The 24250-nt window shown below is 41.5% G+C and overlaps 1 protein-coding gene across 1 annotated transcript in view; it reads left to right on the forward strand.

Annotated features, from left to right (window-relative positions):
• The window catches only part of flii (FLII actin remodeling protein), a 69621-nt gene that overhangs the window by 31122 nt on the left and 14249 nt on the right, over positions 1 to 24250 (forward strand). The window contains exons 11-23 of the mRNA XM_048552110.2: positions 2769 to 2916; positions 3636 to 3769; positions 5135 to 5347; positions 7417 to 7596; positions 8906 to 8985; positions 10768 to 10842; positions 12522 to 12605; positions 13239 to 13410; positions 14168 to 14272; positions 14461 to 14652; positions 14988 to 15176; positions 20952 to 21091; positions 22192 to 22399. Of these exons, the coding sequence (XP_048408067.1) occupies positions 2769 to 2916; positions 3636 to 3769; positions 5135 to 5347; positions 7417 to 7596; positions 8906 to 8985; positions 10768 to 10842; positions 12522 to 12605; positions 13239 to 13410; positions 14168 to 14272; positions 14461 to 14652; positions 14988 to 15176; positions 20952 to 21091; positions 22192 to 22399 (1920 nt within the window). The remainder of the gene's footprint in view (positions 1 to 2768; positions 2917 to 3635; positions 3770 to 5134; positions 5348 to 7416; positions 7597 to 8905; positions 8986 to 10767; positions 10843 to 12521; positions 12606 to 13238; positions 13411 to 14167; positions 14273 to 14460; positions 14653 to 14987; positions 15177 to 20951; positions 21092 to 22191; positions 22400 to 24250) is intronic.

Below are 24250 nucleotides of genomic sequence, written 5' to 3' on the forward strand. Positions count from 1 at the left end.
GTGGTATGGGCTGAAGTTGCCGAGGAAGGTTTATCGACTGAGTCAGTATGGTTGGAAGTTAGGAACAGCAAGGGAGCAGTCACCTCATTGGGGGTTTTCTACAGACCCCCAAATAGCAGTAGGGAGATCAAAGAACTCATAGGCTGGCAGATTGTTGAAAAGTGCAAACGTAGCAGGGTTGTTGTTATGGGTGACTTCAACTCTCCCAATATTGATTGGAACCTCCTTAGTGCAGATGGTTTGGATGGAGCCGTTTTTATCAGGTGTGTTCAGGAGGGTTTCCTTACTCAGTATATGGACAGGCTGACAAGGGGGGAGGCCATTTTGGATTTGGTGCTTGGCAATGAGCCAGGACAGGTGTCCGATCTCGTGGTGGGAGAAAACTTTGGCGACAGTGACCACAACAGCCTCACATTTACCATAGCCATGGAAAGGGAAAGGAGCAGTTACCGGGGGAAGATATTTAACTGGGGAAAAGGAAACTATGGCACTAACAGGCAGGAGTTGCGAAGTACAGATTGGGAGCAATTGTTCCACAGAAAGGGTACAACAGACATGTGGAGACTGTTTAAGGAGCAATTGTTGTGAGTGATGTATAAATTTGTTCCTCTGAGACAGGTAAAAAGGGGTAAGATTAAGGAGCCTTGGACAAAGGGAAAAGAGGTGCTTCTTGTCAAAAAGAAAAAGGCAGCTTATGTAAGGTGGAGGAAGCAAGGGCCGAGCACAGCTTTAGAGGATTACAGGCTTGCTCGGAAGGAGCTCAAAAGTGGACTGAGGAGGGCCAGGAGGGTGCACAAAAAAGGTTTGGCAGGAAGGATTAGGGAGAACCTGAAGGCATTTTACTCATACGTGAGGAATAAGAGAATGATCAGGGAGAAGGTAGGGCTGATCAGGGATAGTGTAGGGAACTTGTGCGTGGAGTTTGAGCAGATAGGGGAATCCTTAAATGAGTTTTTTGCTTCGGTTTTCACTAAGGAAAGGGACCTTGTTGTGAATGAGAACTTTGAGGAGCAGGGAAACAGGCTTGAACAGATCGAGATTGAGCAAGTTGATGTGCTGGAAATATTGGCAAACAAGATTGATAAGTCCCCAGGGCCAGACAAGATTTATCGTAGGTTGTTCCGGGAAGCGAGAAAGGAGGTTGCTAAGCCGCTGGTGAAGATCTTTGCTTCCTCACTCTCCATGGGAGCCATACCGGAAGATTGGAGAGAGGCAAATGTTGTTCCTCTTTTCAAGAAAGGGAATAGGGAAATCCCTGGAAATTACAGACCAGTCAGTCTTATGTCTGTGGTCAGCAAGGTTTTGGAAAGGATTCTGAGGGATAGGATTTATGACTATTTGCAAAAGCATAGCGTGATTAATGGGAGCCAGCATGGTTTTGTGAAGGGCAGGTCATGCCTTACAAATCTTATTGAGTTCTTTGAGGATGTCATGAGACAGGTTGACGAGGGTCGAGCAGTGGATGTGGTGTACGTGGACTTCAGCAAGGCATTTGATAAGGTTCCCCACGCAGGCTCATTCATAAAGACAGGAGGTATGGGATACAGGGTGATTTGGCTGTCTGGATTCAGAATTGGTTGGCTGACTGGAGGCAGAGAGTGGTTGTAGATGGTGAGTATTCTGCCTGGAGGTCAGTGCTGAGTGGTGTCCCACAGGGCTCTGTTCTTGGGCCTCTGCTCTTTGTAGTTTTTATAAATGACTTGGATGAGGAGGTTGAGGGGTGGTTTAGTATGTTTGCTGATGACACAAAGGTTAGAGGTGCCATTGATAGTATCGAGGGCTATTGCAGGCTTCGGCGAGACATTGACAGAATGCAGAGCTGGGCTGAGAAATGGCAGATGGAGTTCAACCTGAATAAATGCAAAATGATGCATTTTGGAAGGTCGAACTTAAATGCTGAATATAGGATTAAAGGCAGGATTCTCGGCAGTGTGGAGGAACATTGGGATCTTGGTGTTCAAGTGCATAGCTCCCTCAAAGTTGCCACCCAAGTGGATAAGGTTGTTAATGAAAGCCAAAACACCATATGCTTTCTTAACAAGGGGATCGAGTTTAAGAGCCGTGAGGTTATGCTACAGCTCTACAAAACCCTGGTGAGACCACACTTGGAATATTGTGCCCAGTTCTGGTCGCCTTATTATAGGAAAGAATTGGAGGCTTTGGAGAGGGTGCAAAGGAGGCTTACCAGGATGCTGCCTGGACTGGAGGGCTTGTCTTATGAGGAGAGGTTGACTGAGCTCGGACTTTTCTCTCTGGAGAGAAGGAGGAAGAGAGGTGGCCTGATCGAGGTGTACAAGGTAATGAGAAGCATGGATACTGTCGACAGCCAGAGACTTTTCCTCAGGGCAGAATTGACTGCCACGAGGGGTCATAGTTTTAAGGTGTTAGGAGGAAGGTATAGAGGAGACATCAGAGGGAGGTTCTTCACCCAGAGAGTTGTGAGTGCATGGAATACTTTGCCAGTGGAAGTCATGGAAGCGGAGTCATTAGTGACATTTAAGCGACTGCTGGACATGCACATGGACAGCAGTGAATTGAGGGGAATGTAGGTTAGGTTAGGTTATTTTATTTTTGGATTAGGATTATTCCACAGCACAACATCGTGGGCTGAAGGGCCTGTACTGTGCTGTACTTTTCTAAGTTCTATGAGTTGATATTTGTGCTATTTCTGTTTTTACTGTGAACCTTTTTTGTAATGTTTAAGATTTTTAAATTTCTGTCTTAGTTGGCACTTCATTTTCAGATATTTGTTTTTTCTTGATTCTTAGGTTCTGGATATTCGAGAGAACCCTAATTTGGTTATGCCCCCTAAACCAGTGGATCAAACATCAGAGTTTTATAACATCGACTTCTCCTTGCAAAACCAGCTTCGCTTGGCTGGAGCATCACCAGCTACAGTTGCAGCAGCTGGCGGAGGTACAGATAATTGTAACCTAACAATTTATTCATTTCTTGCAAGATATTTTCAATTAGTCTAGTGTGCCGAATCTTCTAGCTCTAAAAGATATTTTGCAGACATAAATCCACTTCCTGTGGAATTGCTTAGAGAGGGATGAAAGACATTTTATAGCAGTAAGATCTTAATAACAGTATGTAACTTGAGGTTGAGGCACAGAAGCTCAATTAGTAGGTTCTAGAAAGTGGGCATAGCTGGCTTTTAAAAAATAAAATATCCTTGGGTCAGGTGTAGTTGATGATCATAGCAAGGTTAGAATGTTGACATCTTAAATCTGGCTGTGATCATATCTGGTGGGAAACACTATGTCAACGCCCTTCTATCAGCATCAAGCATTCCCAGGCCATCTTTGATGCTGGTTAGATACAAAGTGGAACTTTAATTAGTCTTGCTTCAGTATTGTGACTCAGACTCAGTGCTATTGTATCACTGTTCCTAGGTGCTCATTCTGAGCCCCTCTGGTGTAGTGTGGGTATTAAAAGTTTTTCAATACATCATTCAAGTGGTTATTTTTCACATCAGCTAAGGCAGATGTATCTGTCATCAGGTTGTTTGGTTTGTCATCAGTCCCTGTGTGACGTCCACACAGCAGGAGAATGAGATTTATCATTGAATATGAAGTATGAACAAAAAGAAATTTATCAAATTTAAAGATATTTTTCGTCTTTCCTGTTAATAGGAGTAACTACTCGAGATCCAATTGCCCGCAGAATGCGTCTGCGAAGAAGGAAGGACTCGAGCCAAGATGACCAGGCCAAACAAGTGCTGAAAGGAATGAGTGATGTGGCACAAGAGAAAAACAAAAAAATGGAGGTTGGTGAAGAAGTTATTCTGATCTTTGATCTGCTAAAGCAATGCAGAAAACTCTTGACTGAGATGTGTTTTTAATTTGTAACTCTTTTATTCCAACAGCATAAAGCTGATTTATAAGTATGTAAACAATTCATTTGATTTATGCAATGTGATTATTGGTAGACTTGTTCATTTTCATCATGGGTAACACTTATTCTACAAGGTTTTGGTTTTTGAAGGTGGGCATTTTTGAATTTAAAACAACACTGAAAATAGCTGACTCCAAAAAATCATCTTCTCATTTCATACATTCAAGCATTAAATTAAATTAAATTGAATTGAATTGAATTGAATTCATCTCATTCAATTCAATTTGTACAGTGAAAAGTTTATAAGTTGCCACTTACACCGCCATCTTATGTACAAAGATACTGAGGTGCAGCTATTTCGGTTACAAGATTAGTTACAGTGGATCTGGGCTTCAAAATCATTTTGCCTTTTTTGTACCCCTGCCCCATCTTTTTGTATTGAAAACAGTTACTAATTCCTACTTGCTTGTCTGTTTGTGCACTTGAGGTAATTAGGCGCAAACAGACTTAGTAAATTGAAAATGAACTTGTGAATTGCTCAGGTTCATGGAAGAGTTCCACCACAACCTGTCTAAATTGTGGAATGATTCAATTTCCAGCAATGCAACACTTGTCAGTGTTGGCAATGATTATGGGCTAAAGTTTCTAGTGCTTGAACCCACAGCCTTCTGATTCATGAAGTCAAGAGTACAACCGCTGTGATAATCAAGACTATAGAACAAGCTATATAGTGAAGTTTAAAACAACCCCTGAGGTGGGATGAGAGGCGCTTTTGGCTGTATCATTGTGTGGGAGAGACTGGGCTGGAGAACCTGGGCACCACATCATTTTTTTTTATGCCAGCCCTGGATTCAGTCAAGGACTATTGATGAATTTGAGGCCATTTAGTGACCACAAAAAGACTGTCTAAGGCATTATCCTATAACTCTAGAATTTTATGGGGCCGCTTGATAGATAAACACTGGGAGGCTTACTTATAGCCTGGTTGGGATCTGGTATCCTGGACATCCTGTGCCTGAAAGAGGCCTGCTATTGGAAATGTCACCTAGGTTTGATGACCTTGCCTGTAAACTGACAAAATCCTTTTCTGACATTATTGCACAGTATTGTAGTATGGATTGGCCAGTGTTTGAATATGGCTGAACAGCATTTAACACATTATTTACTCATTGAACTGCCTAATGTAAATAGGGGTTTATGTTAAACAACTTTTATGCCGTCCAATTACCTAATCTCCAGTTTTTTTTAATGCTCATGGACTTGCACTAGAATAATAGTTTGTTCCACTTGTTTGTAGGAGGTGGGGGAAGTGAAGAGCACAGACTTAAAGACCAAGCGCTGGGATCAAGGTCTTGAGAAACCTCCACTTGATTACTCTGAGTTCTTCACTGAAGATATTGGTCAGATCCCAGGGGTCATGGTTTGGCATATTGAGAATTTTATTCCAAGTCAAATTGATGAGGCTTTCCATGGAAAGTTCTATGAAGCGGATTGTTACATTGTGTTGAAGGTAACTACAAGTCTAAAAAGTACAAGAGGAATTCGCTTCAGCAGAATTCTTGCATCACGATTAACTTAATTAATATCTGCATAAAGCAACATGCACTGCAAGCACTGTAACTATTCAGACATAAATTTTGCTGAATTCAAAGTGTATTATGTTGCAGTTATTTATTTTGGATAAGTTTATAAACTTTCTCCTGCAGCTTCTTTTTCTCAGCTGCTGGCATTCATAAGCATGCACTTTGTGACAAGATACAATTTGGGCATCTTTTTTAGCAGGGATTGAATGGATAAATTGATAGCTTCCTGAACAATGATTTGAATAGGATAGTATTCCACAGAACTAGTTATTAATCTTGTACAGTGGAACAGTGCAACAAAAATTTAACTACCCATTGGAAAAGTGAAAAATGCACACTAAATAATGGCAGTTTATTTACACAGTAGTAAATGACAAGCAGGTTATGGAGTAAAATCAGGAGTTAGTCCAGTACTTGCTTTGGACAGAATTTAAACTGCACTGAGAAAAGTGCAAAATATACCTGTTTTTCTTCAAATCCTTTTGAACAGATCCAAGATAAGCACTTTCATGAATTCCACGTGACTGTGATCAAGATAAACTTACTGTCTCTATCCTTCTCAGTCTGTCTCCAGGTTTTGGTGGAATTGAGCTCATTCTTTTCTAGTAACTCCACTGTTATCCAGTGGATGGGACTACTCTTGACTGAATTCATTCTTATCCATCTCATTGTAGCCAGACAATCACTTTCAATGGCTTCTCTTTTCTTTCTTGCACCATTACCTGTGTTGTTGCCCTATGTTCTTGGTTTCCTCCTGTACCTCATGTACATTCTACTCCTCCTCTTCCGCACCCCCCCCTCAATGATATGGGCATATATGCTGACAATGCTCGCCTGTACCTCACCATCCCCTGCCTTAATATTTCCATTCTTGCTAAATTATCAGGCTGCTTCTCTGCCTTCTAGTACTGGGTGTGTAGAAATAAGCCAGTCTGTTTGCAACTTTGCATAAATCAGGATAAAAAGCAACAATCATTTAATAATGATTTTCAATCTCTACCATCATCAGCGTTGCCTCTCCAGTTTATCTGTCGATGCAACCCTCATTTCATCCCTTTGTTACCAGAAGTCTTAACTATTTTATTGCACTATTTCATTCCATTCCATTCCCGGCTATTCTTCCACACCCTACTTTCTAAAGTTGAGGTCATTCAAAACTCTGTCTTACCTCACAGCTAGTCCTATTTTGCTATTTCCCACACTGGCTCCCATTCAAGCAAGAGCTTGATTTTCTAATTTTCTCTCTCTTGTTTACAAATCCTTTGCCCTTCTCTGTCTTTTTACCTGTGTAATTTCCTCTAACCTCTGAGGTAACTCCTTGATTTTAATTACTGTACCATCGGTAACCAGTTTTTTGGAAGAAAAAACATCAAACTCTGGCATCTCTCGGGCTCACTATCTTCCTTTTTAAATGACTTTCTAAAACCTAGCTCTTTGACCAAGCTTTTGCTTATCTGACCTAATCTTTTGTGAATCAGAAAATCCCTGCAGTGTAGAAGCACGCCAATTCGCCGAAGAGAATCCCACCCAGAGCTGCCCTAATCCCTGTAACCCTTCATTTCCCATGGCTAATCCACTCAGCCTGCTCATCCCTGGATACTTTGGGCAATTTGGTGTGGCCAGTCCACCCAACCTACACATCTTCAGATTGGGAACCCGCGCACGCACAGAGCAAATGTGCAAACTCCATGCAACCCCAAGGCTGGAATCAAATCCAATGTGAGCAATCTGAGCCAACAGTGCTCGGAAATTTAATTGATATAATTTAACATGTGCCACCTTCATTCCTTTATTGATAATTTGAAAAACTGACTTGTTTATAATTGCTTCTCGGCGGGTGATGATGAGCTGCCATGAGATTGTTTAGTTTTTGTGTTGATGTTGACTTTTTTATTTGGTTGCCAAATATTGGAAATAATGTTCAACTTCTTTCTCTTCCAAAACTTTGTGCAGTTTTGTTTTTTTGTTTAACTTGTAATGCAACCTCATTTTGCAGACAACCCTTGATGAGAATGGTGCAATGAACTGGCAGATTTTCTACTGGATTGGTCAGGAAGCTACTATGGATAAAAAGGCTTGTGCTGCTATCCATGCTGTCAATCTCCGGAATTTTCTTGGCGCACAGTGCAGGACAATCCGTGAGGAAATGGGCGATGAGAGTGAAGAATTTAGTTTGGTCAGTATTTGAATAAGTATAGCAAGTGATTGCATTTGGATATTTGTATTGATTCAGGTGTAATATGAAATGTATCACTTTGATTAGCATGCATTATTCACCATTAGATACTTCTTATTTTCATCTTCTTCCAATATTTTCCTTCTCTTTGAATGTTCAGATTAATGATGGGGTCTGAATTTCATTGGTAGTAATGGCACGTCACATACCCAAGCAGTTACTTTCACAGGCCTAGACCTTTTAATTCTGGTAAGGTATCGATGCACAGTTGAATGGATTTAACCATTTCCTTTTCAGAAACTCAGAGGGTCATGGTAAGTGGAATTTTTGACTTTTTTGTTCTTTTGGACTAACTGATTATTGCACATTTCACTAATATCAACTAAGTTAGTTAAGATTGAGGTCAAACCTTTTTGTCTGTATACCTCAGCGTGATCCCACAATTACATCTTGGAGAGCTACTACATCAGTTTTCAAATACTTCCTCTTTGCAAAATGATTTAATATCAAACTTATGCTTGCAATGTTTAATAGTAGGAGATACCAGGATCCAACCTTCGAGTGAAGGAATGACTCTTCAGAACTGAGATGAGGAGGAATTTCTTCAGGCAGAGGGTGGTTAATCTGTGGAACTCATTGCCATAGAAGGCTGTGGTAGTGAAGTTGTTGAGGGAGTGTATTTAAGACAGAGACAGATAAGTTCTTGATTATAAGGGGATAAAGGGTTATGACAAGAAGCAGGAGAGTGGAATTGAGAAACATATCGGCTAAGATTGAATGGCAGAGCACACTGGATGGGCTGAATGGCCTAATTCTGCTGCTACATTTTGTGGTCTTATAATTGACACTAATAACTGGCGCTGTAATCAGTTCCAAAATGGTACAAATGATGCAATCCTGATCAAAACTCAACAGTTTAAAAAGTTAATTCTCTCCTTCTTCTGTCACCACAGATGCCTCCAGACCTGCTGAATTTTTCCAACACTTTCTGTTTTTATTCAAATTTCCAGCAATTACACTTCTTTGCAGCTCTGTCAATGTTTTCCCAACGGTTTGGTTCCTGAAACAGTCCATTTGAAAAGTTCACAAAACAATGTGAAAAATTTTGTTACTGTTAAACTGAATTTTAATTTGAAACTCTTGTTGACAATTTGATTCACCAAATGACAGCTTGCTCCCTTCAAATGGGACTTGATAGATACGCTATACTGCAGACAGACTTCAGTATGGATATCAGTTTAGTCAAATTGATATCTACTAAATTAAAGTTTTTTTTGCAGGCTTTGATACTTATTTTTGATGTCTATAGGTATTTGATAATATTGCCTACATTGAAGGAGGAACAGCTAGTGGCTTCTACACAGTCGAAGAGACGCAGTACATCACCAGGTAAAGGATTTGGGAAAAACTGGTTTTCCAATGCAGAGGATAGAATGAAGAAAGTCTGACAATGAGAATGAAAATTGTTAATCTTTATTACTAGGCTGGATTTAGTTTATAATTGCCAACAGGCTGAAGGATAAAGACAGTAGAAAACTCTAATTCTGACCCTGATCAGACATTAAAAATACTTATGTTTTGACTAGTTCTGCCCTTGACAGCCCTTTTTACTAACTGGCAGAGACCAATTCAGGAATCAGCCTTGAAACCTGCCCACCCCCTGAATATGTCATTGTTGGAATTGTCTGGGTTGAGCTGGATGGAGGTTGTCCTGGCTGGAAGGATGGTGTTAAGTGTTGGTTGTCGGAGGAGGGGGGGATATATAGTTGTGTGTTCAGTTTTCTTTGTTACCCAGGAGTTATCGTGGGTTTTTAAAATTTTTTTTCCCTTTTCTGCCGAACTCTTGAGAAGAAGTGAGTCAGGGCCCTCTGAAATCTGTCTCCTGAAGGACTTTTCCAGAAGCTCCCATGGGGTAATTACCTGAGGGAAGCTCAGTTTCCTGGGCAATGCAAATAGAATCATGAATCCCTAGATTGTGAAAGCAGGGCATTCAGCCCATTGAATCCACACTGACCTGCTGAAGAGTATCCCACCCAGACCCACCACCTTAACCCTGAATTTCCCATGGTTAATCTGCCTAGCCTGCACATCCCTGGACAATTTATAATCCACCTAACGTGCACCTCTTTGGACTGCGGGAGGAAACCCATGTACATATGGGGAGAATGTGTGTAAACCGCATACAGACATTCAATTGGAATTGAAGCTGAGCTCCAGGCACTGTGAGGCAGCAGTGTTATCCACTGAGTCACCATGCCACATGTGGAGTCAATTGTATTGGGATTTCTAACTGATGTGCAACTCCAGTCTACCCTGTATTCTATCTGGCCATCGGAATTTCTGGGCTGTTGAGCTTTGATTTTGTGCAATATAATTCTTGTTTTAGGTTCTGAATTCACAACAGTGTAAATGTGACTTTAGGCCTTTTTTGAATATGATGTCTCCCAGCTGACAATTTATCTCCATGAATTCATTCTGAATGTGCCAAACCTATAACCTAATTGCATAAATGGATGTTTTCATAACGTTAGTGGATAGGATGCAATGCAGACTGTTGTGTTTTGCACAAAGAAGGTTTTAATAGCTGTCCGTGGTATTGCACATGAGGTGGGAGTCAAAATGAAGTATAGCCTTAAAGTGAAGTGGGCTTAAAGGGTCAGATCAAATTCAACTAAGTTGCCCTGATGTATTCAAATCTCATTTTGAAAGTGCCTAAGTAATCATTTTCTAATGATGTTTATCCATGTAAACTGTTTCCTGTTATGGATGAATTCCTAGTTAAATTACTGAAAGTACTTTTTAAGGCAGACGTGCGCTGCTGTTCTCAGCAACTGAATATTTTTTAACATAAAAGATAAATGTTTAAATCAAAACATATAACACGTTTGATCCTATTATAAACTAGCACTTAAATTCACATTGTGTCTATTAACATCTTCAGTAATACTTTTATTTGAAGGTCTATGTCTTTCCCAAAAGCTTAGGCATGGACTTGCTGGTCAATGCTGTTAACTATCGCTAAAGACAAGTCCCTAGTTTTTAGATTTATCGTTTTATTATTTTTGACTCATCTTAAGCACTGATTTTTCTTAGGTTGTATTTTGAAAATAGGTAAATGCAATTCTTGGATGCTTCTACTATTTTTGTAAACTTTTATTCCCCCCAACACAGGTTATTTCGGTGCTATGGTAAGAAGAACATAAAGCTTGAGTCTGTTCCACTTAAAGGCTTGTCATTGGATCCTCGGTATGTAGGATCCAATTTAATGATGTTCAGATTTTTGTGTTTCTCTTGATCATCTTTAATTAATCAGTCAAGTTGTAATTTAATCAGTTTGCGCCAACTTGCTTTAACATTCATACAATACAGGGAAGCTCCACGAGTAATTTGTGTTGTGTTCTTCTTTCATCACCTGAAATTATTGTCACTAGCAGAGACTGACTTGCACCCATCTGTGACTTGTCTGAAGAGAGTAAGGCATGTCTTCAGTTAGGAATGACAGTACTTCTGCCTGCATTGTTGTGATTGGCAGAGTGCATATAATTTTACTCGTACAACTTTGCTATCATGCTAATGGCAGCAGTGTGCTGAGCAGGATGCTAAGCTATGCAGTCAGAAGGTGTATATAATTATAATTGTTGTCTGGGCTCACGTACAATGAATGAATAACTGAGCCACTTTGGAGATCAGATGGAAACAATGTTTGAAGTGGAATGGAGTGATGGGGGGCCTGCACTCCATCCAGGAAGAGTTAGCAACTTCTAGAGTAGGTGCAAGCTGCATCTGTTACCAGGTGGTTCTGCTATATTGCATATTTCATTAACGCGAATTAGCTGTAATGCAATTGATGAACAGTGGATAACACGAACTTTCTGCTGTACAGATATACCAATTTTCTATAGCGTCTTCCCTATAAGCAATCTTATATGGCAATTTTCTATAGTGCAAGGTCACGCAAGAATGCAACTATTGCATTATAGGAGAACTACCTTTAACTGCGTTCTCACAGGAGTTGTACGTTTAGGAAACAAAGACAAAGTTGCTGGGAAAGCTCAGCAGGTCTGGCACCATCTGTGGAGGAGAAAACAGAGTTAACGTTTTGGGTCCGGTGACCCTTTCTCTGACCCTGAGGAAGGGTCAACAGATCCAAAACGTTAACTCTGTTTTCTCCTCCACAGATGGTGCCAGACCTGCTGAGCTTTCCCAGCAACTTTGTTTTTGTTCCTGATTTACTGCATCCACTGTTCTTTTGGTTTTTACATTTTAGGAGAGTTGGATTGGGAGTCGCTTTTGTGTTTTTATCAGTTTGTCTTTCCTTCTTACCTTTGACAAGATGAATGAAGAACCTAATACATTATAGAAGTATGATTTTCACCCCCTCTCCCCCCCACCCCCCACCCCTTGTTGTCTTTTTTTCTCCCTCCAGTTTTCTTATTTTGTGGTGAAAGGCATAAGCATAGAAATCCGCTTTCTTTAGTGTCTTGTTCTTCATTTGCAAATACAACAAATATCTATTCCCTCCAAACTGGCAAGGCTTCAAACACAGTTGTAGTTTTCCTGCTGCGACGCTGGCTATCAGTGGCTAAACCAGCACAGATCAGTAATTAAACATGAAACCTCCAAGATTACGTAGGTTAATTTTAGATTATTCTTTTCCATAACCTCATCCCCCAATATTTGCAAGAGTGTTCAGAGGGATTTACCTCCCGTGCTGTGAACTGTATAACTTGATGATCTGTGTTACGTTTTAACTTGTATCTAGGGTTCTAAAACTTGAAGGCAGTTCTGACAGTAGTATTTAATTAGCTATTAAGCTTCAGTCCATCAAAAGTGACATTCAGAGTAATATTCAATGGCATACTTTGACTTTTCTTTATCTCTGACTGTTTTTCAGGATGTGAATACTTTTTTCTTTTTTTTTCTAGCTTTGTGTTTCTCCTCGATCATGGGCTTGAGATTTACATCTGGAGAGGCTCCCAGGCCACACTGAGCGCAAGCACCAAAGCTAGGTACTATTCCAGCACCAGGGTATTGTATGCAGTTTTTTTCACTATCAAAGGATGTGAAGGCATGGATGAGGACAGAAGCACCAGGACTGATTTCAGGTGTAAACGCAATCAATTTCATTGATTGTCAAAACTTAAACTTTACAGTGTAGAAAAACAATTCTTTGGGAATCTTTCTTGGGTACCTGGTGTTCTAGTTATTGAGGAAGTGAAACCAGAATGTTCAAGGTGAAGTGGGCCAGTAAAACCAGAGAAAGTTAACTCAAAATTTGTGTAAGTGATTTTAAAGGGTTAACAAATTCAGAGATAAATATTTGAAGTAGTAATAGTGTCAAGGCATTATGGGCATCTGATATATTTCAGCTGTGGACTGGATAAATTGAATATCCCAAATGGTCATTCCCAATTTCTTATTTTCCACCCAATACAAAGTACTTCAGAGACAGAATGCTAATGAAATGAAATACTAAGGTATTCACAGTTGTTGTACAATCGGCTCTTCTCAGCTTTATTTTTCATAATGGACATACTGCCTTTGAATTGAAATCTTGGTTAGGTGATGTCTGGGAATAGTTGTTGAGCATGTGGAATCATTTTATCAGAAGTGTTTTATAATCAGACTTTTCTGTCTTTCAGACTGTTTGCTGAAAAGATAAATAAAAATGAGAGAAAAGGAAATGCAGAGATAATACAACTGATGCAAAATCAGGAGACACCGGAATTCTGGGAGGCTCTGGGAGGACAACCCGAGGAAATCAAATGTCATGTGATGGACAATTTTAAACCAGTGCGGCCTAAGCTTTACAAGGTTTTTAAAAGAAAAAGTAAAATCTTTATTTTGTATAGATTGCAGATGAAACTTCAGTACGTTTTCCACTGTGCTCTGATAGCATAATGCATGCAATGCATTTTTTTTCTTAGTTTCTGGGAGCAGGCTGATTGGAACTGTGGTTCACAGTAGCCTGAGGTGAAACGAGCATGAATGTAAGATGTTCAGATTAATCTCCTGTTTATACCAGCGAAGAGTGAAGTGTTTTACATATTGAAGTGGAGTATGATGGGGTTATCTCACTGGGGCATATTTCTTGATGGCTTGATGAAGCAGTAGCATTTCTTAAAAAAATCATTCATGAGATGACTGGTCACTGGCAGGGCTAGCATTTATTACCCATCCCTAATTGCCCAGAGGGCAGTTAAGAGCCAGCCACATTGCTGTGGGTCTGGACTCACATGTACACCAGACCAAATAAGGATGGCAATTTCCTTCCTTAAGGATATTAGTGAAACAGATATGTTTTTCAATAATTGACCATGGATTCAAGGTCATTATTCAGACTGTTTAATTCAAATTCCACCATCTGCTTTGGTGGAATTCAAACCTGGGCCCCAGAACGTTATCTGGGTCTTTGGATTAGCAGTCTGGTGATAATATCACTAGGCCATTGCCTCCCCTAGATGAGTTTTGTCTCCCAACACCTACACTAGACTCTTTTCTTGACAATAGAGTTGAAGTTGGAGACAGTAAGTAAGAACAGTTGAGAAATAATTGGTTTTTGTTTCTTCAGGTCGGCTTGGGTCTTGGATACTTGGAGCTTCCTCAGATTAATTACAAACTCTCCGTAGAGCACAAAGTGAAGCCAAAAATTGATCTTCTGCCAGAACTGAGACTGGTACAGTAATTCTTCACATGGGTCTTGAATTCTGTATAGCATTTCGTAATAATGATGGAACTTGTATAATACCTAGGCTTGGTCAATGCGCAATTAAATCTATTTGAATGTCTAGCTAATACTAATATCCTGATTTTATTAGTGTCACTTTGTAAGTCATTTGAGAAAAGTTACCCTTTTCATTTCAGGTCCAGAGTCTTTTGGATACACGAGCTGTCTATATTCTTGATTGCTGGTCAGATGTTTTCATTTGGATTGGACGCAAGTCTCCTCGATTGGTCAGAGCTGCAGCCCTGAAACTGGGGCAGGAGTTGTGTGGCATGTTGCACCGCCCCAAGCATGCCATTGTTATCCGGAACCTGGAGGGGACAGAGTGTCAAGTAGGAAACCTGCTGGCTTTGAGCTACAATTAGCAATGTGCAGAAAATAAATGGACCACTGATATCATATTGCTTAAATACAATAAAAAAATGAGTCTGTTAGTTAAATGACAGCAAGCTTTGAGTTTAATCGTATGTGGATTTTGGAAGGATGATGAGGTGATGACTTAGTTATTTAAGATCGTAGGTCAGAGTGAATTAAGACGTTGGAGCATAAGTGTTGTGCAGGCTGCTTCCTGTATCTGATTGCTGATGTATCGATGTTCACTTGCTCTTGATTGAATTATGTCAATGACTCTGTTTTCTAACAAATATGACCTATTATTTGTAACTAGGTGTTTAAGTCTAAATTTCGTAACTGGGATGATGTCCTGAAGGTGGATTATACAAGAAATGCAGAGACTGTGCTGAAGAGAGAAGGTCTCATGGGTAAAGTGAAGAAGGACACAGAGAAAGGAGACCAGATTAAAGCAGATCTGACTGCCTTATTCCTACCACGACAACCACCAATGCCACTATCTGAGGTATTGTTTGGGTTAAGAAGTAGATTTATGAAAAGGAGCCTGACTCCAGCGATTCATGAAGTAACCACCTCCTCTGTCCTCCTCAGTGGCCCCCAGCATTACAGGTACCAGTCTTCAGCCAATTTGATTCACTCCACGTGATATCAAGAAACGGTTGGAAATATGGGATACTGCAAAGGCTATGGGCCGTGACAACATTCGGCAATTGTACTAAAGACTTGCGCTCCAGAACTTGCTCTCCTAGCTAAGCTGTTCCAGTACACTTAGAAGAGAGAGAGAGATAATGGGAACTGCAGATGCTGGAGATTCCAAGATAACAAAATGTGAGGCTGGATGAACACAGCAGGCCAAGCAGCATCTCAGGAGCACAAAAGCTGACGTTTCGGGCCTAGACCCTTCATCAGAGAGGGGGATGGGGGGAGGGAACTGGAATAAATAGGGAGAGAGGGGGAGGCGGACCGAAGATGGAGAGTAAAGAAGATAGGTGGAGAGGGTGTAGGTGGGGAGGTAGGGAGGGGATAGGTCAGTCCAGGGAAGACGGACAGGTCAAGGAGGTGGGATGAGGTTAGTAGGTAGCTGGGGGTGCGGCTTGGGGTGAGAGGAAGGGATGGGTGAGAGGAAGAACCGGTTAGGGAGGCAGAGACAGGTTGGACTGGTTTTGGGATGCAGTGGGTGGGGGGGAAGAGCTGGGCTGGTTGTGTGGTGCAGTGGGGGGAGGGGATGAACTGGGCTGGTTTAGGGATGCAGTAGGGGAAGGGGAGATTTTGAAACTGGTGAAGTCCACATTGATACCATATGGCTGCAGGGTTCCCAGGCGGAATATGAGTTGCTGTTCCTGCAACCTTCGGGTGGCATCATTGTGGCAGTGCAGGAGGCCCATGATGGACATGTCATCAAGAGAATGGGAGGGGGAGTGGAAATGGTTTGCGACTGGGAGGTGCAGTTGTTTGTTGCGAACTGAGCGGAGGTGTTCTGCAAAGCGGTCCCCAAGCCTCCGCTTGGTTTCCCCAATGTAGAGGAAGCCGCACCGGGTACAGTGGATGCAGTATACCACATTGGCAGATGTGCAGGTGAACCTCTGCTTGATGTGGAATGTCATCTTGGGGCCTGGGATTGGGGTGAGGGAGGAGGTGTGGGGACAACAGTACACTTAGAATACTGCTACTTACAGTGTGGAAAATAGCCTAAGTATGTCCAGTACATAAAAATAAGGACAGATCTAACCCAGCCAATTACACTCAATCATCAGTAAAGTGATGGAAGATGTCATCAACAGTGCTATCAAGCAGAACTTGCTCAGTGACACCCAGTTTGGGTTCCGCCAGGGTAACTCAACTCCTGACCTCATTACAGCCTTGATTCTAAAGTGGACAAAAGAGCTGAATTCCAAAGTGAAGGGAGAGTGACAGCCCTTGACATCAAGGCTGCATTCGACTGGGTGTGACATCAGGGCCCTTAGTAAAACTGGAATCAATGGGTATCAGGTGGCAAACTCTCCAGTGCTTGGAATCATACCTGACACATAGGAAGATGGTCATGGTTGTTGGGGGTCAGTCTTCTCCGCTCCAGGATGTTTCTGCAGGAGTTCGTCAAGTTAGAGTGCTTGGTCCAACTATCTTCAGTTGCTTCATCAATGACCTTTCCTCCACCGTAAGGTCAAAAGTGGGGATGTTCGCTGATGATTGCACAATGTTCAAATGCGATAAGATCTGGACAATATCCAGGCTTGAGCTGAGAAGTGGAAAGTAACATTCATGGCACACAAATGCCAGGCTATGACCATCATGAATAAGAGACAGTCTAACCACTGCCCTTTAGCATTTAATGGTGTTACTGTCAATGAGTCTCCCACTATCAACATCCTGGGGTTATCATTGACCAGAAAATCAATTAGGCTCACCACGTAAATACAGTAGCTACAACAGCAAGTCAGAGGCTGGGAATGCTGTGGCGAGTAACTCACCTCCTCACTGCTCAAAGCCTATCCATCATCTACAAGGTGCAAATCAGGAGTGTGATGAAACACTCCCCACTTGCCTGGGTGAGTGCAGCTCTGACAGCATTCAAGAAGCTTGACACCATCCAGGACAAAGCAGCCCACCTGATTGGCACTGCATGCCTAAGTATCCACTCACTGCACCACTGATACTCAGTAGCAGCGGTGTGTACTATCTACGAGATACTGCAGACATTCACCACAAATCCTCAGACAGTGCCCTCCAAACTCTCAACTGCTTCCATCTAGAAGGAGAAGAGCAGTAGACATATGGGAACGTCACCACCTTCAAGTTCCCCTCCAAACCACTCTCCATTCTGACTTGAAAATATATTGCTGTTCCCTTACAGTCACTGTCAAAACCCTGGAATTCCCTCCCTAATGGCATTGTCAGTCAATGCACAGCAGGCAGACTGCACAGTTCAAGAGCGCAGCTCGCCACCACCTTCTCAAAGGCGACTCGAGCCAGCCAGCGATGACCGAGTCCCACAAATGAATTTTTAAAAATACCATTGCTAGGCTGCACCACCTTCCATTCTTACAATCTATGTTGCTTCATTCTGGAAATAATTCCATATGCACTAATGTCATTTTGCAAGAGAAAATTGTAACTGTAAGATTCAGTGTACAAGATTTTTGTCCCAGTTCAAGCATCATCTTATATACTTGTTTGTAGCTTGATCACTGGTTGTAGCGATGAGCATCTTGGGGTCCCCGTACCCTTAACTTTACAAACTGTGTTCCTTAATGGTGATGATGGCCATGCAAACTTTTCTTATGGTTTAATCAATGCCTAGTATTATTAGGCTGCTTAAAAAGCCAACTTTGTGACCTTTGGGTGCTTTTATATTTCGAGAACGCAGACAAAATTGAAGTGTTGGAATGGAAGGGGCTAGAACAGAAAATAAAGGATGGGTTAGGGCAGTATTGATGAAAACTCTTTGCTTGAAAGAGCAGCAAGTATGACTAACAAATATTTTTTAAGTTCATTAGTGGGATGTGGGCACTCTGGCCCATCCCCAGTTACCCTTCAGAAAGAAGTGGTGGTGGTGAGCTGCTTTCTTGAATTGCTGTTGTCCATTTTGTCTATATATACTTACAATGCTGTTGGAAGCAATTCCAGGACTTTGCCATTACATCAGTGTTAAAGGGTTAATGTATTTTCAAATCCGGATTCAACTCGGGTGAGTGGCTTGGAGGGCAACCTGCATGTAGTGGTGTTTCCATATATCTGCTGCCCTTGTTCTTCTAGATACTTACGGTTATAGTTTTGGCAGGTGCTGAATAGAGAGCCTTGATGAATTTCTGGAGTGTATTCGGGGACAGTATATGCTACTGTTACTTTATATCACTAGTGGAAGAAATAGATATTTGTGGATGTGATGTCAATCAAGCAAGCTGGTTGGTGTCAAGCTTGTTGTTGTTGGACTGGCTGGCACTCATCCAGGCAGGTGATGATTTGTATTCTATCACACACCTGATGTGTTCCTTGTACATGGTGGGCAAGCTTTAGGGAGTCAGGATGTGAGTTATTCATTGCAGTATTCCTCTGACCTGCTATTGTGAGTCACTTTTTACATGGCTAGTCCAGTTCAGTTTCTGATCAGTGGTAGCACCAGGATGTTGACAGTGGAGTTTCAGTTATACTAATGCCATTGAATGTGAAGGAGCGTTGGTTATATTTTATTGCTGGAGATGGTCATTGTGTGGCACAAATGTTAATTGCCACTTTTAAACCCAAATCCGGATTTTGTCCAGGTCTTGCTGAATTTGGATATGGACTGTTTCAGTATCTCAGAAGTTGTGAATAGTGTTAACATTGTTCAGTTATCAACTCCACTTCTGACTTTATGATGTAAGGAAAGTGGTTGAAGAAGCAACTGAAGATGGTTACACCTACGGTACTATCCGGAGGAATGCCAGTAGCGATGTCCTGGACTAGGACGACTGACCTCCAGCAACCATAACCGTCTTCCTTTGTGCCACAGATGCCTCACACCAGCCGAGAGTTTTGCCTCGGCTCCCTATTGACTCCAATTTTGCTAGGGCTCCTTGATGCCACACTCGGTCAGATGTGGCCTTGATATCAAGCACAGCCGCTTTCACCTCATCTCTGGAATTAAACTCTTGTTCATAATTGAATTCTTATTCATAATTGAACTAAAACTGTAACTGAACGGTTAGATGTACTCCAGCTTGAAATTGCGATAATTTTTTTACTTTAAGGGCATCAAGTGATAAGGAGGTTGGGCATGAATGTGGGTTTGAGGTCATAGGTTAGCCACAATCTTACTAAATGGTAAACTAGGGTCAAGAGGTTATATGAGATAACAAAGTGTGGAGCTGGATGAACACAGCAGGCCACGCAGCATCTCAGGAGCACAAAAGCTGATGTTTCGGGCCTTGACCCTCCTTCATCCTCTCTGAAGGGTCCAGGCCCGAAACATCAGCTGTTGTGCTCTGGAGATGCTGCTTGGCCTGCTGTGTTCATCCAGCCCCATACTTTGTTATCTTGGATTCTCCAGCATCTGCAGTTCCCATTACCTCAAGAGGCTATATGGCCTACTGCTGCTGACATTTTGAGGATATTCTGAAAATGAGTAGCACTGGTTTGATTTTTTTTGATTCTTTAATTTTCTAAGTATTTCAGGGAACATTGGAGGCTTATTGTTTGTAGATTGGCACAAATAATCACTGAGAGGCAACTGGGGTGTGACCTTTATTTTCAAGGGATGGAATACAAATATGCTACAGTTATATGGTGTGCTGATTAAATTGCATTTTGAGTATTGTGCTCAATTCTGGCTACACCACCTAGAGAACAGTATATTGGAGGAAGTGCAGTGCAGATGTTGAGGCTAAAGAGATTAATCTAAGAGTATAAGTTGCATAGACTAGGGTTTCATTAAGAAGGCAAGCTTAAGGATGAATTAATTGAATCATAGAAACTGTACAGAGCAGATAGAGGCCATTGGGCTCATTGAATCTGCACTGACCCTCCAAAGAGCATCCCACCCAGACCTCCTCTATCCCTGTGACTCCACATTTCCTGTGCTTAATCCACCTAGCCTGCACACTAAGGACAATTTAGCATGCCAATCCACCTAAACTGCACATCTTTGGACTGTGGGAGGAAGACAGAACATCTGGGGAATCCCACACAGACACAGGGAGAACATGCAGACTCTGCAGTCACCCAAGGTTGGAACCGAACCTGGGCACCCAGTGTTTTGTGGTAGCACTGCTAACCACTGCCACCCCTGTGAGCTGTTGAATTGAGCCATGGGATGTGGGATTTGACAGGATAGATAGAGGTGATTTTCTCTTGAAGTTGACAACAAAAGGAATAACTCTAAAAATCAGAGCTCTGTCATTCTGAGATGATGCTGGGAACCTGTTCTTCAAACAGTTGTGGAAATGTGGAGCTTTCTTTCCCACAAACAATGGTCAAGAAAGAAACTATAATGAAAAATTCAGAGTTGTGATGGAGATAAATTAACAGTATATTTTTGGATATGGATCCATAGTGGGTAAATGGAATTTGAAGTATGGATGAACTAACGAATAGTGGAACAGGCTCAAAGGGTTCACTGTTTGATTGAGTAAAACCAGCTAATTCCTGTGTTAATTCTGCACTGTTTTAATTGCGGCAGCAACATTTTGGAGGTATTGAGGTTTCTAGAAATTACTTGAATTAATTGTAAAGTATATAGACTTTTTCTTTACTGTTTGTTGGTCGAATTGAGAAGCAGTTTGTTCAACTTGGTTTTTAAATTCAGGCTGAGCAATTAATGGAGGAGTGGAATGAGGACCTGGATGGAATGGAAGGCTTTGTGCTTGAAGGAAAGAAATTTGCACGACTACCTGAAGAAGATTTTGGTCATTTTTACACTCAAGATTGCTATGTCTTTCTTTGCAGGTAATTAGTTAAATGGAGTTAAGTATTATAATAGATAACTACACAAAAAGCACATTTGAGTCGTGATCTGTGGGCTTCCCAATAGCCTGAGACCAGACTTAACCAGGCTGCACAACAGACCCCTTGAAAGTCTGACTGAGCTGAGTAGAGGGGTAACTGGGAAATTTATACTTCTGAAATCCTTCTGAATAAAACTCTCAACTTAATTATGTTTGGAGGCTTCAGAGAGTGCTCCCACTTGTTTTTCTCAAAGGTTAACTAGAAAAGGTTAGGGAGAATTAAATCCGTTCTATCTCCTAGTAACGAGAAACCTATCTGTTCCCCTGCCAAAATGTCAAATAATCCCACCCCCTGGACAAATGACATTTGCTCCCTGCTAGTCAGATCCACACTGAGTGCCTTTCCCACATGCCACTTGAATCCTTCATGGCTTATGTGCCAGCTACCCACTTACCCATCTGCCATTCCTGCTGTCTTGCCCATTTGCTAGCCTATTCTGTTCCCCTACTTGCCTGCCACTCTAAATCCCTCAACCACCTGCTGACCTACCCCTCGTCCACCTGCCAGCCTGCCCCCTTCCTACACTTTTTTTTCTCCTGGTTAAAGATGTTTTAGATCTTTTATCCCCAGGAATTTAGCTGTTATCACTTTTTTTTAAAAAATGGGTGTGGTTTGTTTCCAGTTCTGATCTTGCACTAGAAGGCTTCCTGAACAAATATGTCTTATGTTCTTAAACAGTCCTGAATTGAAGTTTGATGGAACCTGTGGTAGCCATTCCTCTGAAGATTCAACCCTTGTGTGTTTTTGTGAACCACTTAGTGCTTTCCAGCTAATTTAAGTCTCTAACCTCAAAGTGCAAGCTGGAAGCTTAATAATTTATGAATACCGTCTGAAGTACTGAACTGAATTGCTACCTATTTGTATTTACTTCTAGTTCAGCCCATCAGCTGCATGCACAAGCAGTTTACCAATCTCAATTCATTGAAGTTTGTTGTGCTGAGTGAAGTGTGTCATCCTAGATCATCTCTCTCCTGTACCTCACCTGCGCTCCCCTGTCATGTCTGTTGATACTTAATATGGTTCTTCTGGTTTGTTTTCAGGTACTGGATTCCAATGGAATATGAAGATGATCAGAAAGATCAAGAGAAGATGGAAGAGGACGGAGAAGATGAAGAAAAACAGCAAGAGGAAGACTTCCAATGCGTGGTGTACTTCTGGCAGGGCCGTGAGGCTTCCAACATGGGATGGCTAACTTTTACCTTCAGCCTACAGAAGAAATTTGAGACCCTTTTCCCTGGCAAGCTAGAGGTAAATGGTTGTGTATTCTCCATATGAAACTGTACATGTTTTCATATTTGGGTTTTTCTGTCAGCTCAAGTTTGAAAGGCGATGAGACTTGCCTGTAGTGTTTTCTCTCTTTCAACTCCTCCATGCCTTCCAAATTTCGCAACTAGTCCCACGTGCCTGCATTTGGCCCATATCTCTCCAACCTTTCCGATTCGTTCATCTCTCCAAATGTTTTTTAGATGTTGTAACTGTACCTGTGTCTGCATTTCCTCTGGCAGTTCATTCCACACGAACTATCCTCTCTGTTGAAAACATTGCCTCTCAGATCCCTTTTAAATCTTTCTCCCCTCACCTTAAAAAATACCCCCCTGGTTTTGAACTCCACTGCACTAGAGAAAAGACCCTCTATTCATCTATTCTATGCCCCTCATGAATTTATAAGCCTCAATAAGGTCATCCCTCAACCTCCTACGCTCCTGTGGAAAAAGGTTCCAGCCTATCCTAATTATTCAAACCCTCAAGTCCTGACATCATCCTGGTAAATCTTTTCTCAACCCTGTCCATTTTAATAATATCTTTCTAATGATAGGGTGACCAGAACTGTAAACAGTACTCCAAAAGTGGCCCCTCAGTGTCCTCAACCTGATGTCTTAACTCCCATACTGAATGGTCTGAGCAAAGAAGGCAAGCATGCTAAATGTCTTCTTAACCATCCTGACTACCTGTAATGCAACTTTCAAAGAGCTATGTGTCTGAACCCCCGGTCTCTCTGTTCAACTACCCGAGGCCCTACCATTAACTGTATAAGTCCTGCTCTTGTTTGTTTTACCAAAATGCAACACCTCGCATTACTCCAAATTAAACTCCATCTACCACTCCTCAGCCCATTGGCCCAACTGATCAGGAACCGTTTGTAATCTGAGATAACCTTCATTGTTGACCGCACCACCAATTTTGGTGTCATCCACAAACTTACTAACCATACCTCCCTAAATTCTTATTCAAATTGTTTATGTAAATAAGAAACAAAAATGGGTCCATCGCCAAACCCTTTGAACACCACTGGTCATGGGCCTCCAATCCAATAGACAACTCTCCACCACCCTCTGCCTCCCATCATCAAACCCATTTTGTATCTGATTGGCAAGCTCTCCCTGAATCCCATGTGATCTAACTTTACTAACTAATCTACCATGCAGAACTATTTAGCCACTGAAACAACTTTTAAGCATTTATTCCCTGTTTTATTTTTCCCTGTTCCTCTATTACATTGAACAGTGCTAGCAGCATATTCTACCTGCAGACTACACTACAGGTTGTCTGTGTGAAACTCTTCCTACCCTTGTATTTTAAGTTGCCACAATTGAGTTTATGTTGTTCTGCTAAAATTTCTCTTGAAATAAAACTGTGCTGGTAGTACAGCAAACATTGTAGGTTCCTTAGATAAGTATGGAGAGAAAAATAAGCACAATTGCGCTGAAATTCATTTGTGGAAGAAAGCAAAGTGTGAGCATAAACAGAATGTGAAGTGATGCAGGATGAAACTATTTAAGAGCGGGGTTTGGTCTTTCAATTGATTTTTTTTTTAAAAACCATATTTATACTCTCAGGCAACCCAAGTTAGGGTTAAACTGGCATACAGTTGCTGGGATTCTAATCTTGCATTGTTCAAAATGCTTTGAATGTTTGATCCTTTCTAAACCAATCGCTTGGGTATAGTCGGAGACTGAATTCCATTGAGATATGACTGCTTGTGCTGTGAGGCAGATGCTTCAAATCTCCACCATGGAAATTGAGGTTAGCATAGTGCTGAAACAAGGAGGTGGAAATGGGTTTGTGGACTTCACACATCTGAAATTCCTGAAGTAATCG

This window comes from Stegostoma tigrinum, chromosome 23, assembly GCF_030684315.1.
Source record: "Stegostoma tigrinum isolate sSteTig4 chromosome 23, sSteTig4.hap1, whole genome shotgun sequence".
In the NCBI taxonomy this organism is placed as follows: Eukaryota; Metazoa; Chordata; class Chondrichthyes; order Orectolobiformes; family Stegostomatidae; genus Stegostoma; species Stegostoma tigrinum.